The following is a 17,782-nucleotide window of genomic DNA, read 5'->3' as shown; positions in this document are numbered from 1 at the left end:
ACACAAACACACACATGCACCAACGCACACATTTGCATCATGCAAGCCTAAAGCAAAGCTGTGTACGGCATTTACAATACGCATGAGAACGTGCCAGATCCTACAAAACAGCTCTAGCAGAAGCATCCCATTTTAACATAATTACCCAAAAACATCTATCATCCCTGTAGATTGTAACAAATTGAGAATTTTTTGGTAAAACTTAAAAATAGAATATTATTCTTAACAATCCTAATTTTAAACATTTGCTTTTAAAATACTTAAAAATACTGCGTATTGGTTAAAGAGGTAGGTTTTGAAACTCATTTGTGTCAAGCAATTATACAGTATAGGACATGCACAACCCTTTCTTTTTGCATTGTTGCTAGAGGCAAATGTCAGGGCATGACAACTCTGGACTAATTCCATAAGTGTTGGCAGGTCTCCATTCTCCTCTGTGTGGTCATTGCTGGAACAGCACCAGTAGCTCCAGGGGTAACTGCTCTTTCTTTGGTGTACCTTGGTGTCTTTTTGTAATAGAGCAGCTGTGCTGATGATTGGATGGATGGATAGATGGATGGACAGCCATGGATTCACCAAGAAATGCGTACAGTACCACTGAGCCAACAATGTTAGGGAAAGTGTCTATGTGAGCGTGACCTCAGCAAGATGTTATACAGTAGTGAATGATCACTTCTTTAAGACACCTAAACCAACTAATCTGGTAAATACCAGTCTTTACCTGAGCCTATGTGTGCATGTTAGAATCATGTTAGAATAGACCACTTCACTGCTGTAGAGTGTCAGCCACAGATGGTGTGAGGTAACCTTTGACATTTCTTTTGATTTCCCATCTCCTTTTGGTCCCCTTACTTGGGAGACTACATAAAATTTGCTATGTTTTATTACGTTATCTTTATTATGCACTAGTAAAGTCAGTAAAATATGTCACATATATCTGCTTTACAAATCGTCAATGTCCTCACACAACTTTAGATAATGAATATATCCTACACACAAAAATACCCATCACTTGGGTATGGTCAGAACATGGACATTCCTGAACACTTATTTATGCATGACCCAAAGGCATGGCCACATGGCAACACGAGGTAGCAGATGTCAACCTTGAAACCTGCTTTAGTGCCCCAATTTAGTGCCATCCACACTCTGACTTTGAATCACCTGTTAGTGCTAATCACCTGGAAAGTCGTGAGTTCGATTCCTACGTCCACCAAACTGCCACTGCTGTGCCCCTGAGCAAGGCCCTTAACCCTCAATTGTTCAGTTGTATAAAAATGAGATAAAATGTAAGTCGCTCTGGATAAGGGTGTCTGCTAAATGCTGTAAATGTAAATGTATAAAGAAACCAAAGTCGTAGCAGTGAGTAGTTGGGGTAGTAAAATAAGCAAATTGTAAATAAAGCCAAAAAAGGAAATAATGATCGGTGATAGTTTATTGGGCATAACTGGTGATTCAATTTAGTTTATTTTGATTTGTATAGCTCTTTTAACAAAAGACAAAAACTTTGCAAAGCTTTACAGGAATGTCATCATTGGTTGATCTTTAGAAAGTGATTAGTTATTGAGAAAAATAGCAATCTGAGATTGGCCTTTGGGAACAGTGGTGATAAGTCATGAGTTGTTGGGAAACAATGGTAATCAGTAGTTGGTCAGTGGGAATAAGGTTACTCAGTAATTGGTTAGGGGGGCATGGTGGCTTAGTGGTTAGCACGTTTGCACGTTTCACACATCCAGGGTTGGGGGTTCGATTCCCGCCTCCGCCTTGTGTGTGTGGAGTTGTCGTGTCGAGTCTCCCCGTGACTCAGGGAAATTGTCCGTAGTGTGTGAGTGTGTGAGTGAATGAGAGTGTGTGTGCCCTGCGATGGGTTGGCACTCCGGCCAGGGTGTATCCTTCCTTGATGCCCAATGACGCCTGAGATAGGCACAGGCTCCCCGTGACCCAAGAAGTTCGGATAAGCGGTAGAAAATGAATGAATGAATGAGTAATTGGTAACAATGGAAATCAGTATTTGGCCAGTGGGAAAAATGTTAATCAGCATTTGGCCAATGAGATCAATGGTAATCAGTAATTGGGTATTGGGAGTAATAATGATCAGTATGATTAATGGGAATGTGATTATCTTAATCATTGATTGGTTATTGGAAGCATGTACTTGCAGAAGCAGAATGAACTGCACCTGCTCTTTCCACTTATATAACCAGCAGCTGTGATGAGAGCTGAACAGCCATATCAAGTGCAACACATTTGCTAACGTTTGCTCAAAATGTGTCTGGGTTCTATAAAAAAATCTCACTATGTGGCAATTCATTTAGAAGCCAGGAACAATTCTTATTTTTATTTTTTTTAAGTACTTACAACTGAGCAGTAGCAGGACTGCCGCTTTGCTCTTTTGAGCACTGTAGAGAACGTGATTTAAATTTGTTGTAAGTGTGATTTCTAGACTTAATGCTAGGTCAGTGTATTGTACAGTAAGTGCTCAGTCACAGTGTACAAACTCAGTGCATGTTAATAAACCTCAGCATGGGTTATGCATGGGTTTTATAAGATAAGTCTAAATATTTGAACAAAAAATTGTTGCAAAGTAATTCTGTTCTTTTATTTGGAAAAACAAACCTTCAAGAAGAATTTTATATTGAAACCCACGAACATTCGTAAATTATATAAAAACTTGGTGGTATCACTTTACTTCTGAAAAGTAAGTTTGATTGTAATTAATTACCATTAATTACCTGCTTTCCAGCTTTTAATAACAAGTGCTGTAGATGATTTTTTTAAACACAGCTTGTACATTTGGTGTCAGTGCTTGAAGTGGAGGAAAATAAATGTGGTGCTCCCCATTTAGTGCTCGTCAGAGTACGTGGTACCAGTTTTAGCAAACCATTAGGTCCCAAAAATACCCAGCAACATAAAAGCACCCACTTACAGACAGATGATCTCCCAGATTTTCAGTTATTTATTTATTTATTTATTTATTTTTATATATAATATTTATGTTGGACACTTTTTTGCACCCTGTTGCTATTACCGCTGAATTAAAATTTTAAACTGTAATAACAAGGCTTATCAACATTATGGCTATTTACTGTACATGTTATTTTTAATCATAAAAAAATTTTGTAACTTTTTTGTGTGTCTGAAATTAATTATTAAATATCTGATGATGCAGCTTGCACCACTGGGGTTTAGGGTTTGATTCCAGCCTCTATGCTGTGTGTGCAGAGTTTGCATGTTCTCCTTTTGCTTTAGGGGTTTCCTCTGGGTACTCCTGAGTGTCCCCTGCTTTGTGGCATGAGTACCCTGGTATTTAGTCCTAATACAGTCAATCAACTTCAGCTAAGCCTGATTGTTCCTCTTAATGCTACTTTTTTCTCCTTTCATTCTGTTCTGTATTGTTCTACTCGGTCCTTCTTTTCACACATTGTTCACACATTAAATTTGAGTCAGTGTGCCTCCTAATGATTCCTTCTTATTTTTCTTTTTTGTTACTTGTTAATTTATTCTGCTTCAGACCTGTACTTTCTAAACCTGCTCTGTTGTTTGCTTGTCATCATTTTTAAACCATTAGGCAGGTAATTTATGAACAGCAGTATGAATTATATAGCTCAGATAATGTTTTAGAATTATGTTGTACTTCATCAAATCGACGAAAACACTCAAATTAATCAAGATGTTTCAGTGGAATTTTGCCTCCCAAATTCATTGTTTTCATTACTATTTTAAATATTTTTCCTGGCCGAGGTGTCCCTAGAGGGATGGGCGATTCTATTACTAATTATTACAAATAAATCAATTGTTTTATTCTGTAATAATAATAGAAGTGATTTAGACCATGTGCACTCTTTCTGAACTGTTCAAATCCTCAGCCGTTTTCTTGTGTTCATTCAGGTTCTTTTGAGTGACGTTGCCGTCTACGTTTCCTCTTCAAATACTTTCCCACCCACATTTCAAGATCTGGCTTCTCCACTGTTTTTTATTTGTTTTCCAATCACATGATTGAGTCTCTGTAACCAGGGCAACAAAGGCATTGATGTGTAATCTCACACAGTGCACGTATCCCTCTGTGCCCCATACCAATTATTCTGAGCTTCTCTGCAATTTCTTGACAAAGTGGTTTGACCTTATTCACTATTACACCCTGTTTATTGTCACCACTGTGAAAACTCTACAGAATATATGTATGAAACAATGTATATAGAAATATGGGATGAATCAAGTACCTTATTGACTCAATAAGCGACATAGCGTTATATTTATTAGGTCTCAACTCTACACACCATCCTAAACACTGTGACAAATATATTGATAGATAGATTGATAGATCCATTACACAATTTCTGCTAATTTAATGTTTAAAGTTCTTTCTTCTTGTGTAACAAATGGATTTTACATGTGTGCAACCTCATAGTTAAAGCCTAGGGAAACAGAACATGGTTAAAGACAACAACAGAATTTCTTGGGACTGAGAGCAAAGGATTAATAAAGAAATCATTTCTAGGCGATATGTTTAAATTTGTTTAACAATTCCCATGTTTGGTGTTAATCATGTGTTGAGAGAAAATGCAGTAATTGAAAAATAATGTAGTTATAAATAGTTATAATGAGCATGACTTCTTCTTTGATCAACTATAAATAGCTTATCTTACTGGTAATCCTGAGTAAAAAGCTTAAACTATGTAAAATGTGCTATTATTTATTTTATACAGCAGTTTTTGCTTATTTTTATGAAAGGCGCCAAGGATTTTGAATACTGCACATAACACAGTGTGCAGTATTCTTTTCTGAACATATAATCTGCTTCTTTAACTCACATAAACACATGAATGCACTCTGATTTGTTTATATTTACTTAAGCATAATAATTTTACGATTTTCTTAATCCCCTATATCTCTGTGTATTCTTTGCAGCAAGACCTGACAATGCCGTAGTTATTTTGCATGTTGGGTCGATCGGTCAGAAAATCTGAGCAATGCCTTGGTCACACTTAGTGCCAAGTGATCTCTTCCTCTATCATTTTGACACTTCTGATAGCTCACAATCATTGCTGATGGCTTCTCAGGTATCCTTTGCCAACCAGAGCATTCTCCTTTAGCTCTATTTCACACAGAGATTAAAATAATTCTCTACATGGACAGGAGGAATGCCTTTGTCAACAAGTTGAAATCCATAATCAGTAATTTAGTAACTCATAAGTCTTCTGCATGACATATTTAACTTGGCCTTAAATCATCATGTTGTGGTATTATATACATGAATGGCTTAGAGAACTGGTTCTGAGTATATAAGGCATGGAGGTGAAAATGAATATGTTTTTCTACTCCTTAATGAACAAAATGTAGAAGCTTGGAGTACGGTTTCAATATTTAATGGGTCAGATCGTACCACCTTACTAAATATTATTCAGTTAAGGCACCGTATCCATAAACATCATGAAGATTAATGGGTCCTGAATTTGTCATTGTTAATGAAGCTTTGATGATTGCGAAAATGAAAACCCTTCATACTGCATTGGTGTTAAGTAAACAACATGACACATTGACTATTTTTTAACATGGCATGTTTTGAATGTGTGCTCACTCTAGCTGTGGGGATACAGATGAAGTTGGAATTCTTTCAGAGAAAATTCTGGACTGCCAGCAGACAGGTTAGGGCCCACTAACCCTAACCCACACACACACACACACACACACACACACACACACACACACACACACACACACACACACACACACACACACACACACACACACACACACACCTTGACATTTAGATTGAGTAAAGCTATGATACCTGTAAAAGATGTTTTAATGCAATTAGTTCACCATCAGCAGAGTTTTCATCACTGGACACCATTTCAAATCTCTTCAAATATTTAACTTATTTAATATCCCTGCTGTCCTCTGCTGACCAGTGAAAAGTATTATCAGTAATTTAAAATGATCGAAATACAGGTTCAATTTAAAAATAAATAAAATAAATACATTTTTACATTCAGAAGAGTTATACAGTTGGGGACATTGCATACAGTATATATACAGTATATATACATTACATTAATAAAAAGTGAATTTTGTATTTTATTTAAGTCTGGATTTACACAAGAAACTGAATTTAAACAAATGACAGATAAATAAATAATACAAAATAGGATAACAAGACATTTTAAAGATTTTACTCCATTTCTCCTTATTAAGTCATAAACAATTAATTTTGTTTATTGCTGTTATGTTGAATACAGTAGAATGGAATTCTTAAGAGCATAAAACTAATATATGCTTATGAGACATTTACAAATTTCATAAATGACCCACAATGTAGTCTGCTTGTATTTTGTTGTCTGTGTAATGTTTTTGTTTCACACTGTAGTGTGCTACCCTGGATGGGAAGTGTTCCATCAGCTGTGATGATGATGTGAGGATGCAATGCACACTTCCTCTGTGCCCTATCACGTCCTCTATGTCTATCACTGATCATTCTTTTGAACATAAATTATTAGTATTAATAATTAATAATAATATTAATTAGTAGTATTTGAAAGCATGTGTTCATAGACAAACCCACAAACACACATAAATACATACATACATACATACATACATACAGAGGGGTCCAGAAGTCTGAGAGCGAAAGTGAAATTGCTTCTGTTTTGCATTCTTTTCTAATTTATGAATTCTTTTCAGCATTTTGTCTAATCCCGTGCTTCAATAGAAGAGATCAGCCATGATGAACATCTGACTGTTTATACAAAACAGTTAACATGGTCACTATCACACATTTGCTTACATTTATATAGAGACCTAGAAATAATGCACAATATTAAATATTCAATACTTTGTTAGAATTCTAAAAACTTCTGTTCATTTTCAAATAAAATTAAACAAAAAAATAAGACCCAAGATTTTCAATGTGGTCTCAGATTTTTGGGCCCCACTATACCTAGATTTTGTGTTTATACTTTAGCAACTAACATTGTCATTAACATTCTGCACTATTTCTTCTTATTTTCCAGGATATAAATTGCTACCTCATAGACAACAACGGCTTTATCCTTGTATCAGAAGACTCGTCTATGGTACTACTTTCATTAAATGAATATATCCTATTTTTAATGATAATAAGCTATGCATACAAAACAACAACAAAAAACTGTTGCATCCATAAGAATCATTGATTTGGTTACTCCGTGTTAGGTAGATTATTACAAAAATAGTAGGATTTTTGTATTTTAAAAATATTTTAGTAATTAAGTAAGTAGCTTTTAAGTAATGTTCTGTTAACAAAATAATTTAGGTAATATTTAGGTAATACACATAGATAGTTGTGTTAGTTGTGTTTAGAAATCTTTACATACATTGGATAGGCTTTCAGACCTATGCTTTATACTAATTTCTGTCTGCAGTTTGTTCAGCAAGTATAAAGGAACACTGGGACACTTTGACTCACCTACAAAATCACCAGACCTAAATTTCCTGAAGACTTGTGGGATTATTTGCAATAGTAGTAGGGGCACCTAAATAGGTCACCCACTCTAGCCGAGAGAACTATAGTTGACAGGGTGACAATGGCGTGCATATGCAACAGGACTTGCCATGTGATTAAGGTGATAAATGGTGTAATCAAATATTAGTAAATGTATTTATTTTTTTGGCTGGGAAGCTTATTAGCAATACAATATTACATATATGTATGTGTTATAACTACAGTATTGTTCAATATTTATTTAGACTTTTGTTTATATATGTTACTATATCTTTATTTTTGTGCAATTCAATTCAATACAAAAAATAATCTTCAATTCAATACAAAAATATTCTGTCCATAATTACATTCTGAATATGACAGAATGCATTTACTCCTTTCTGCTTTTTTATCCTGCACGATATATAATTACACATTAGATGTATTTTTAATGCAGTATTACTGTAGCTCGTTGTTGTATTTATGAGTCATATGTTTCGCAGGATGAATCCTTCTGTTATGTAACAGAACATTGTGTTATTCATGATTTTTTTTTACATGGCTTTGCAAATGTGTTGCACCACTACTGTACATCCACACACGCACACACACATGCACACTTCCATGTCCCTCCCGAACTTTTTCTGTACATGTGTCTTTGAGGATCTTTATTCTCCTCTTAGTTTTTATACTCCACATTGCACACAGTTTGTTTTAAGCTATTCTTTTGTTACTGTTGTAATTGCTCTTGTTTTTCTTTTTCAATTGCTCTGTCTTTCAGACGGGTGTCTTCTTTGGGGAGGCAGAGGGTGCCGTCATGAGCAAACTACTATCCATGGGTTCTTTTAAAAGGTAAGAAAATCTACTTATACCTATTCACTAAGCATTTGTACGAAGAAGCTCCTTAGGTTAATACAGTCTCTCAAAGCTTGTTTTAAATGAAATAGGCTCAGTATGATAAATTATATCCAACCCTAGACATCACTGATACGATAATACTTCCTGAAAGTGTCAGTGTGAAGATCAAGTTCTCAATGATTCCTGTTCTGGAGCGGAGCAAGGAGACATTGAAAAACTGGGCTGTGTCCCATGCGTGTGATTATATATGAGCTAGATTAATATGGAAAAAAAGGGAAAATTGTTGAGTCATTGGAGTCAACAGAGAACTACTACACATTGTCTTATCTTATCTTATCTTATCTTATCTTATCTTATCTTATCTTAACTAATCTTATCTAATCTTATTTTATCTTATCATAAAGGTGGGCCAGGAACAGCAGTTAATTAATCCATTTGCGGAGTTTAATCAAGGGCAAACATTCCAAAACAGGAGGCAGAGGCAAAATCAGAAAAAAAGACAAGGATATAACAGAGGAAGCAATCTGCATGCCAAACAAATCCAACAAACACAATCCAGAATACAAAAAACTGAACAGCAAAATGGAATGAAACAAAGCAAACCAAACAAGGAAATAAGGCTTGGTAATACAGGATAAACACACAATATTTTACCTCAAACTATGGACAGAATGTGATTTATAAGTCTATAAATCCGGAAGTAGTTCCTGTGAACTGCAAGTTTTCGGTAGTCTGGTGAGGGCTCTCTCTTGTGGCAGAGAGGGGGATGTGCAGGCATAGATCTAACAGAATCCCCCATTAGGAACACCTACCAATGTTCTTCTCCTGGGATGCCCCCATGGGTCTTGGAGTTTGCCGGTCTGGGTTTTCCCCTCCCAAATGACCAAGCAATGCAGACGTCCTCTTCTTCCAGAAGTGAGTTGACCAGATACGCTTGTGTGCCGTCTATCTCCAGTGGGGATGGGGGCATGAGATCAGTGTTCCTGTGTTTGTCAGCCTCCTGGGCAGGTTTCAGGAGGGAGGTGTGGAATAAAGACAAGATATGGTAACTGCCTGGTATCTGTAATCTATAAGCCCACCTTACACAGGGCTTTAAAGGTTCCAATATACCTTGGTGTGATCTTTTGACTTGTTAGTTTAAGGTGGAGTTTCTTGGTGGAGAACAAGACCATGTCCCCTGGTCAGTACTGTGAGTGGGGGCATCTCCAGCTTGTAGCTCTTGTGTTGCAATGCCCTCTGGAGGTGAACATGAGCACTCTTGCCCTTACACTCATGCACATTGGTATTCTGGAACCAGTCCTTGGTCACTTGGATGTTGGAGGGTTCCCCAAACCATGGAAACAGAGGCAGTTTTTAACTGATGATGCACTGAAAGGGTGCAAAGATGGTCAGGGAATCACATCAGGGAATATATTAGGGCATATTTGGACCTTGGGAGGTACTCGCTACACTGTTGTTGTTCTTGGCTGCAATAGGTGCACATGCCTCCCTAGTTTCTGGTTCAGGTGTTTTCTGCCTGGCCATTGGATTAAGGGTGGTAGCTTGAAGTTCGGCTTAAATTATTACCCAGGCTCTCTACGGAATGCTCTCCAGACTTGAGAAGTGTATTGAGACTCTAAGTAGGATTCAATGTTCTCTGGGAAACCATAGTTCCTGAATATGTGGTCGGATAGGGTTGTGGCTGTTTCTATGGCTGTGGGGAGACCTTTCAGTGGCACCAACATGCAACCTTTAGAAAAATTAACAATCACCAGAATGGTGGTGTAGCCGTGCGATTTGGGTAGGTCCGTAATATGTCATAATATGTGCCTAGGGGCACTGCGGCATTGGGAGTGCCTTCAGAAAGCCAGCTGGTGGTGAGCAAGCTGTCCTTGACTGGGCACATGTAGTATAGGCCTTAATGTATCTCTGGGTTGTCACTAGTAACAGCCACCAGGATGCCTTTCACACTAGCTGGGTAGTTCTTTTAGTGCTTTGCCTGCTGCGGGTTCATTCATTTTACATTCTTTATGTACTCCAAGTTTATGTAATGTGTTATAACCTGAAATATGGTCTGGGCCCCTTCAAGCCAGTGTATCCACTCCTTCAGCGCTTCTTTAATGTACAGTAGTTCTCTGTATTCAATGCTGTAATTGGCCTCAGCTGGCCTTTACTGCTTAGAGAATTAAAGAAGAAAGCACAGGTGAACAGTTTACTCTTTACTGTTCATGCTTGCCACATAAGAGGGATGTGAGGGATGCTACTACTATGCTGTAATTTTGTATGAACCTTCTGTAGAGGAACTGTAAACTGTCCTTTGCAAAGCCTAGAAAACTTTGTGGTTCCTTGACACTGGATGGGATTGGCCATTCCCTTGCAATATGCACCTTCCTGGAGTCCATTTATACTCCACCGTGACTAATGGTATCCCTGTGGTACTCACACTTTTCGACTATTTTGTAGTATCCTGGATAGTACTAGACAAGCATGACTGATGTGGTGTAAAAGGTTCTTAAATACCTTAAGGTTCTTAAGGAGTAAATTAAAATGCTGTCTATGTAAACTATGATGAAGTGGTTCAGTAAACCTCTGAATGCCTCAAGGACTGAAATACCGCAGGAGCATTGATCAGCCCATATGGTGTCACCAATTATTTAAAATGACCCCATGTGGTGAGAAACAGTGTCTTCCATTTGTCTCCTTCGCAGATTGGAATGTGGTTGTAAGGGCATATCAGGTCCATTTTGTTAAAAATAAATGACTCCCTGAGTTGTTTACAGGGTAGGGAAACAGTGTCTATGGGTGCGGGTACCTGATCATGATGGCATTATGCAAACAGCAGTGGGTGAAACAATGCAGGAACCAGTGTGATAATTCCTCGCATAACTAGGATATCTGTGGGTCATTTGTATTAAACCAGTGGTACCCCAGGATGAACTGGCTTAGAAGAGGATGAAATCACATAGAACTCCAGCTCTTCTACATGAATTATCCCAACTTGGAAGGTGATGGACACAATCTAATGTGTGATTATCCACATCAATTATCATCAACAGTGTGGTGCATGGAATGGTGGAGCTGGAGGTCCTTGACCACTTGGCAATGGATTAAGTTAATTATGGAAAGTCAACTAATTCTGCAATGTGGTGTGGGATAGTGGGAAGTACTGTAGCAGACTGCAATGGCAGATCTGGAGCTTTACCTTAGTTTCTTGGAGCAGAGGCTTCTCTGGGCAGAAAGTATGATGATTGTCCACAGTTGTCCGCAGAGGAAACAGATCAGTTGCAGACTCTTGTCTGTCTCAGCTGCATGGGTTCCGGTTGGTTGGGAACGAAGCCCTCTGGAAACTCCTCGTGGGTGCAGGGTTGATGGTTGGAGCAATTTGGGTGCCTGTAGTGGAGGAGACTATCCAGTCTGATGACCATGGTGATATCCTGTGGCAATGTTTTGCTCTCCTTCTCACCAGCCACCTTTGCCTGAAGCCTGGGATTCAGTCCTTTGTGAAAAATCACTCGCAATGCCGTATCATTGCAACCACTCTGTGCTGCAAGAGTCCGGAAGTCCGCAGCTGAGTCACAGCCCAGACATAGTTGGGGCAATTGTACTGACATGTCCTGTAGCCCAACTGGATAGTCTAACTCCTCCCTGATAAGCTGCAAAAAATGTGTGAAGGAGGTACACCTCTGTACTCTTCTTTAGAGTAGAAACACCATGAAGGCACACTTAGTGGTGTCACTCCTGGGTGGAGGGTTGATGGTTGGAGCAATGTGGGTGCCTGTTGTGGAGGAGACTACTGTATCTTGTCTGATGACCATGGTGAAACACTGTGACAATGTTTGGCATTCCTTCTCACCAGCCACCTTTGCCTGAAGCCTGGGATTCAATCCTTTGTGAAAAACCTCTCGCAGTGCCGGATCATTGCAACCAATCTATGCTGCAAGAGTCCGGAGGTGCGCAGCTTAGTCACAGCCCAGACATAATTGGGGCAATTGTACTGAAATGTCCTGTACCCCAGCTGAATACTCTAATTCCTCCCTGATAAGCTGCAAAACGTGGTATATCTCTGTACCCTTCTGGAGAGTAGCGACACCATGAAAGCACACTTGGTGGTGTCACTGCAGGAGCCCTCAGGTAGGTGGGTAAAGCAAATTTCACACTGCCTCAGGAATTTCAGTTAAGGAATTCTAACTACTATAAGTGGATCTACCTCCCATAAAGTGCACAGCTTAGCATCATAACAAAGCCAAAACTTATAGCCAGAAATCATCCCTTTCAGGAACGATGGAACTCTCTGTTTTCACATGTGTGTGTATGTGTTGTTGCAAAAGGTGCACTTAACTGACTTCACATGTCTCTGAGGAAATACATGATGAGCTTCACCCCACCAGATTGGTATATATATATATATATATATATATATATATATATATATATATATGCACTTTCAGATTCAACAAGGGTTTGTTCTCTGTCCTTTCCATTCTTCCCAGGAAGATATTTTAAAAAGCTATTAAGGGGACAAAGAGCATTTCATATTTTTTGACAGGAATTTGGGATAATGTGGAATTTGGAAAAATAAATCCATGAACACCTGGAGACACCCACACACAGGGGGAGAGAGAGAGGTTTAAATTTTTATTACATTTTAAATTGTAAATAAATACATGTTGAAAGATCACAAATCGAAGCATGTACAAATTAAATGAATACCGATCTCTACTATTTTAAAAATCAGGAATCAGGAAACATTCAAATAATATATTGACTGCAGTTGTGTTCTCTTCCCCTATCTTCATAACATACACACATACTCAAACACACATGCAAAACACACATTTCCTTTCTTTAACACAATCAGACATCTGGAGAGTGGGGCCTCTGAAGCGTGCTGTGGGATGGGAATAGCCGCGAGCGATGGGCAGTGACACGATTAGCTATGATTAAGTGTGGAATGTTAGGAGGAGGAAGAGGAAGAGGAGGAGGACGAAGTGGAGAAGGAGGGCAGAAGGAAGGTGATGTAGCAGGGTTTTCCGTGCATAGTTTTACACTCACGTAGTAGGATGTGTGCCCTTGCCTTCAGCCTAAAACCCAGACATTATCCACTACCAAAACATACACACACAACACACACACAACCCACAACACTACATACTGTACAGTACTACCGTGCTCAATATATCCATCAGTAAAGCAAAAAATATAGAGATAGAGTTGTACTGCTCAACACAATTATATGCAAAAATGAAACATGTGTTTTGGCTCATGCTAGATATGCAGCTGGGATTGCAGGATGACAGTGATTATGCATTTTTTATTCATGTTTTCATTATTCATATTCATTCATTCCACACAAGCATATTGATAACAATTCATATGATTTTAGGAAATGCATACAAAAATAAATACTCGTTTTTTCTTTGGTTTTGCAAAATTTTTCACCCCCTTGAAATTCTGCCACATTTTGCAGTGTTGCAACCTGAAACTGAAAAGGAATTAATTTAGGATTATATCACACAATTCTGCATAAAATTGCCCATTAAAGTGTAAATTGAAAATTCAAAAAAATAAAAATAACATTTAATAATGTAAATGTGGTGATCGTACAAGCCTTAACCCCTATTGCTGTGAAAATCGACGTGCATGTTTCTGGTGTTTCTTCTCAATTTCCAACAGATTTATTACAATTATTTGAAGTTTACTTGTGTGCAAATAAAGTGTCAAATAAGCAAAAATTGTTCCTGTAAGCTCTAGACTTTTTTAAAGAACACACCTAAACAAACATAATCTTCTCATGAAGATCATGGAGCTATCAAAATAGTGGACAGATATTTGAAAAAGTATTATTTAGCACTTTGAAATCCGGTTGTAGCACTATTTACAGAATGTAATTTTTAAGCCTGTGAATTTGTTTTTAAGACACAGTACATTTATATGCATAGAAAACCTTATACTTTACATATCATTTAACATAATCAAATATCTGAAATAAAGAAATTATACAGTTTCTTAATTTTCAGATTTTAGTAAGATTTCTTTTTTTTTTGTATCTTCTACTAATCTGTAATATTCCACTGAATATACAATCAACTATGATTCTATAAAAATAGTGAAAGACAGAAGCAGTTAATTACAGTCTCTTACTGATAATTAATGACTTATTTAGTGAATGATATTTTTCCTAGAAAATAAAAGCATTGTCCAACAATCTATATAGTTAAAAGGTGAAAGAGGAACAGTCAGGGCAAGAGATAATAACTTCCAGAAACGTGTGCCTCACGTCTCCCAGCGTGCCTAAAACTGAGCGAGGTTGTTAATCCCATCAGTTCTAAGGGATTAGCCGTAATCTCATCTGCACGCTATGTCACGGTTAAGCGTCTCCAGTGGTGGCTGCAATGGTTCGAACCTGTCCTCAGGCTGTGTGTGGGGTGGTGTCAAAACTCCATCTGCTAGCAGCCCAGACAGTGATCACACACACAGGTTTGTATGCCTCAAAGCCGACCAAATCCCCTCCACACACCTGCCCTGTCAGTCACATGCATCTGATGTGGTCATACATTCTTCGCACTTGGAACCACAGTCTCAGAAATGCAGTCAGACATGCATATTAAAGTTCAGACACAAACACCTGACGTGCTTACAAACACACCTATACACACTCCTGCACACACACATACACACCCAGCCATTTCTAGCCTGGAGGCCTGGTTATGAAAGATATCCTCCACCTATTGCACACAACATCGTCTAATACGCTTCCACACACAGAAAGGTTCCTTATCCGTTGCCTTTTCCATCAGCACCTTTCACGCTCTGGAATCACCATCATTGTGAAAGTGAAATCAAGTCTAGACATCTCACCTTGAGCTTGCCCTCTACACTGGGTTCACACACAGGTTTGGGAGATTGCTTATCTGTTTTTCATCGTACATCTCGCTGGCCAGTTGTTGTTGAAAACATAAAATACTGTCATAAAAAAAATCCATCTACGCATTGAACAGATTAGGAATTTCACACAACAGCATGGAAATTAGTTAGATATTAATACAGCAGCAGTTAATCTGGGTGCTTAAGAAGATATTAATTTCAAAGTAGAAAATATTCAATATTTTTATTTTTCTGTTAAAAAAAGAATGTTAACTAATTAGCATTTTTTAAGGCATTCGTAATATTATTTAACAGATTTAGAACGATTGATTTTTTTTTTATACAAACCTTACAATTTATGGCAAAGTCGTGTGAAATAATGAGCTGAAATTTTGCTACAGTCCTATAAAATGACTTGAATTTCTCTTCAGCAAAGCTGAATAAACTTTTCTGTAATTATTAATTATCTGCTTTTAAAGCCCGAAATTTGGAATGTTGGCACGTTTTGGTACGCATTTTTTCCCTTTCTTACGTCTCATGACTTTTAAACCTGATTTCTTTGTGTGTGTGTGTGTGTGTGTGTGTGTGTGTGTGTGTGTGTGTGTGTGTGTGTGTGTGTGTGTGTGTGTGTGTGTGTGTGTGTCTGGACTTTCTTTCATTTTTTCCCTCTTAGGGTGACTCTGTATGACTATCAGGCCATCTGCAGGATCTACGCCGAGAGCAGTGACAGTTCAAGCTGTCTGTTAGACGTAAGCATAAAAGAAGCACTGAAACAAAGCTCACCAGTGCCGACAGAGAATTGCTATTAAGTTGTTATGTCTGCGTGAATGTGCAGCATCCTCTTTTTTTGTCTTGTTTGATTCAGCTTTCTCTTCTTCCTCCCTTTTTTTCATGCCTTCTCATACTTGGGTGGTCTTGCCACACAATGATGAAGAGCAGCCACATCTATACTGTACAATATCCACCAGCCTGTGTGTGTGTGTGTGTGCTTGCCCCTATATGTGTATGTGGGTGATCTGACCAATGTCTTGCACCCTAGTCCTAATTACTTCTCTTTATTTACTGCATTTCTACGTGTGTACCCGACCGCACAGGCCCGACACTTCTTGTTGTTTACTGTCATCTGTTTGTGTGATTTATGGCTTTTCCCTCCCTCGCAGCCCTACTTTGCTTTCTACGCGACTGTTAAATGGCTGCTGACCGAGCTCATCATGTAAGTAACCTCCGAGTCATCTGCTTTTATTCATTGGATTTTTCCAAAGCATTGCAAATTACCAAAAACCTAATGGAGATAGCCAGGGGAATCCTGGGATGCCGCTTTGAACTTGCTACCCTTTGCTGAGGTTACACTTGGCCAGACTGACGTGATCAAAGCCATGATTTGTTTGCAGTTTGTTGTTGTAAACAAAAAGACAAAGCCTATACACACTATATTCTATTATTCCGTCTTATTAGAAACATCACATGTTGTTAGGCACTTGAATTAATTACGGTTATTTTCTTGGCTTTTATTCCTTTAATCATATTTCCATATGAGGTTGGATATCAGTTTTGGAGCATTACTAGTCTCCATAATCTCACCATTATAGTATATTTCACCAGGAAGTGAATCATGTCATTTTCATATACATTTTTACATTCATGGAATTTGCTATAATCAATGTAATGAGGAAAGAAAAGAAGAAAAATTGACAACAAACTGTCAGTGACACAACAACGAAGCTTGTAATTATAAATACAGATTTGTAAATGAGTAAGTATTAGTAGTTGTAAGCATTTTATAAACATCAATAAACCTCATAAAATTCTAATAATAATTCATTTTAATGCCATCTGTTGTACTGTAAATATTTAATAATAATAAGAAGAAGAAGAAGAAGAAGAAGAAGAAAAAGAAGAACAAATAATAATAATAATAATAATAATAATAATAATAATAATAATAATAATAATAATAATAATAATTGTTCTACTTCTACTACTACTAATAATAATAGTAATAATAAATGCATGAGGATAATAAGAAACAGTGACATTTAATCATTATGAACAAAAAGAACATTGTAAAAACTTCATGTGCAATCAGTGAATGGTTCAAATAAATTAAATGATGTTATATTATTTCTTGTTAGAAGACGTAAGATGCTATTCACTTATTTGATCATCTTTTGTAATCAGTTTTTGAGTTGTACATCTGTTGTACAAATATTTCTTTTTCCCCATAACCCCACCTCATAAAGAGCTCTCCCTGTTGCACCGTTTCAATTATAAATCATGTCTGTCTTTATGTTTGTGTTGGATAATCATTCATACAATCTTAACCTATCAGGGCTATAGAGAGAACATGAGAGAAAGAACATGAGTAAGCTTTCATGGAAGTAGAATTGCAGTAGTTTCCATCTTTTCTACATAAGATAAAAAAGGCTGCTATAGGGTAGAAAACTCTAAAGCACATCCCTGTTATATTATAAATAATATTTTAATTCTTTCTGGTATTAAATTGTGTCATAACATCTTTTATCCAGATTTTAAGGGTTTGATGAATATTTGCTTTATACTTGTAGCACCTGTGAATGTAAAGCTTATTGTATTTTCAGCTATCATCTTTAGTTAGTTGGTAAT

At 37.4% G+C, this 17,782-nt stretch overlaps 1 protein-coding gene across 2 annotated transcripts in view; it reads left to right on the top strand.

The window, feature by feature from the left end:
* The window catches only part of cacna2d3a (calcium channel, voltage-dependent, alpha 2/delta subunit 3a), a 198,881-nt gene that overhangs the window by 163,126 nt on the left and 17,973 nt on the right, over positions 1 to 17,782 (top strand). For both annotated transcript variants that reach the window (XM_027166722.2, XM_047800316.1), the window contains 6 exons: positions 5,584 to 5,645; positions 6,368 to 6,412; positions 7,011 to 7,073; positions 8,241 to 8,311; positions 15,834 to 15,909; positions 16,321 to 16,373. In XM_027166722.2, coding sequence (XP_027022523.2) covers positions 5,584 to 5,645; positions 6,368 to 6,412; positions 7,011 to 7,073; positions 8,241 to 8,311; positions 15,834 to 15,909; positions 16,321 to 16,373 — 370 coding nt within the window. The remainder of the gene's footprint in view (positions 1 to 5,583; positions 5,646 to 6,367; positions 6,413 to 7,010; positions 7,074 to 8,240; positions 8,312 to 15,833; positions 15,910 to 16,320; positions 16,374 to 17,782) is intronic.

The sequence above is a fragment of the Tachysurus fulvidraco genome, chromosome 14, assembly GCF_022655615.1.
Source record: "Tachysurus fulvidraco isolate hzauxx_2018 chromosome 14, HZAU_PFXX_2.0, whole genome shotgun sequence".
Lineage (NCBI taxonomy): Eukaryota > Metazoa > Chordata > Actinopteri > Siluriformes > Bagridae > Tachysurus > Tachysurus fulvidraco.
Note: the sequence above shows the minus strand (reverse complement) of the source record. Positions and strands in the feature narration are given on the sequence as shown.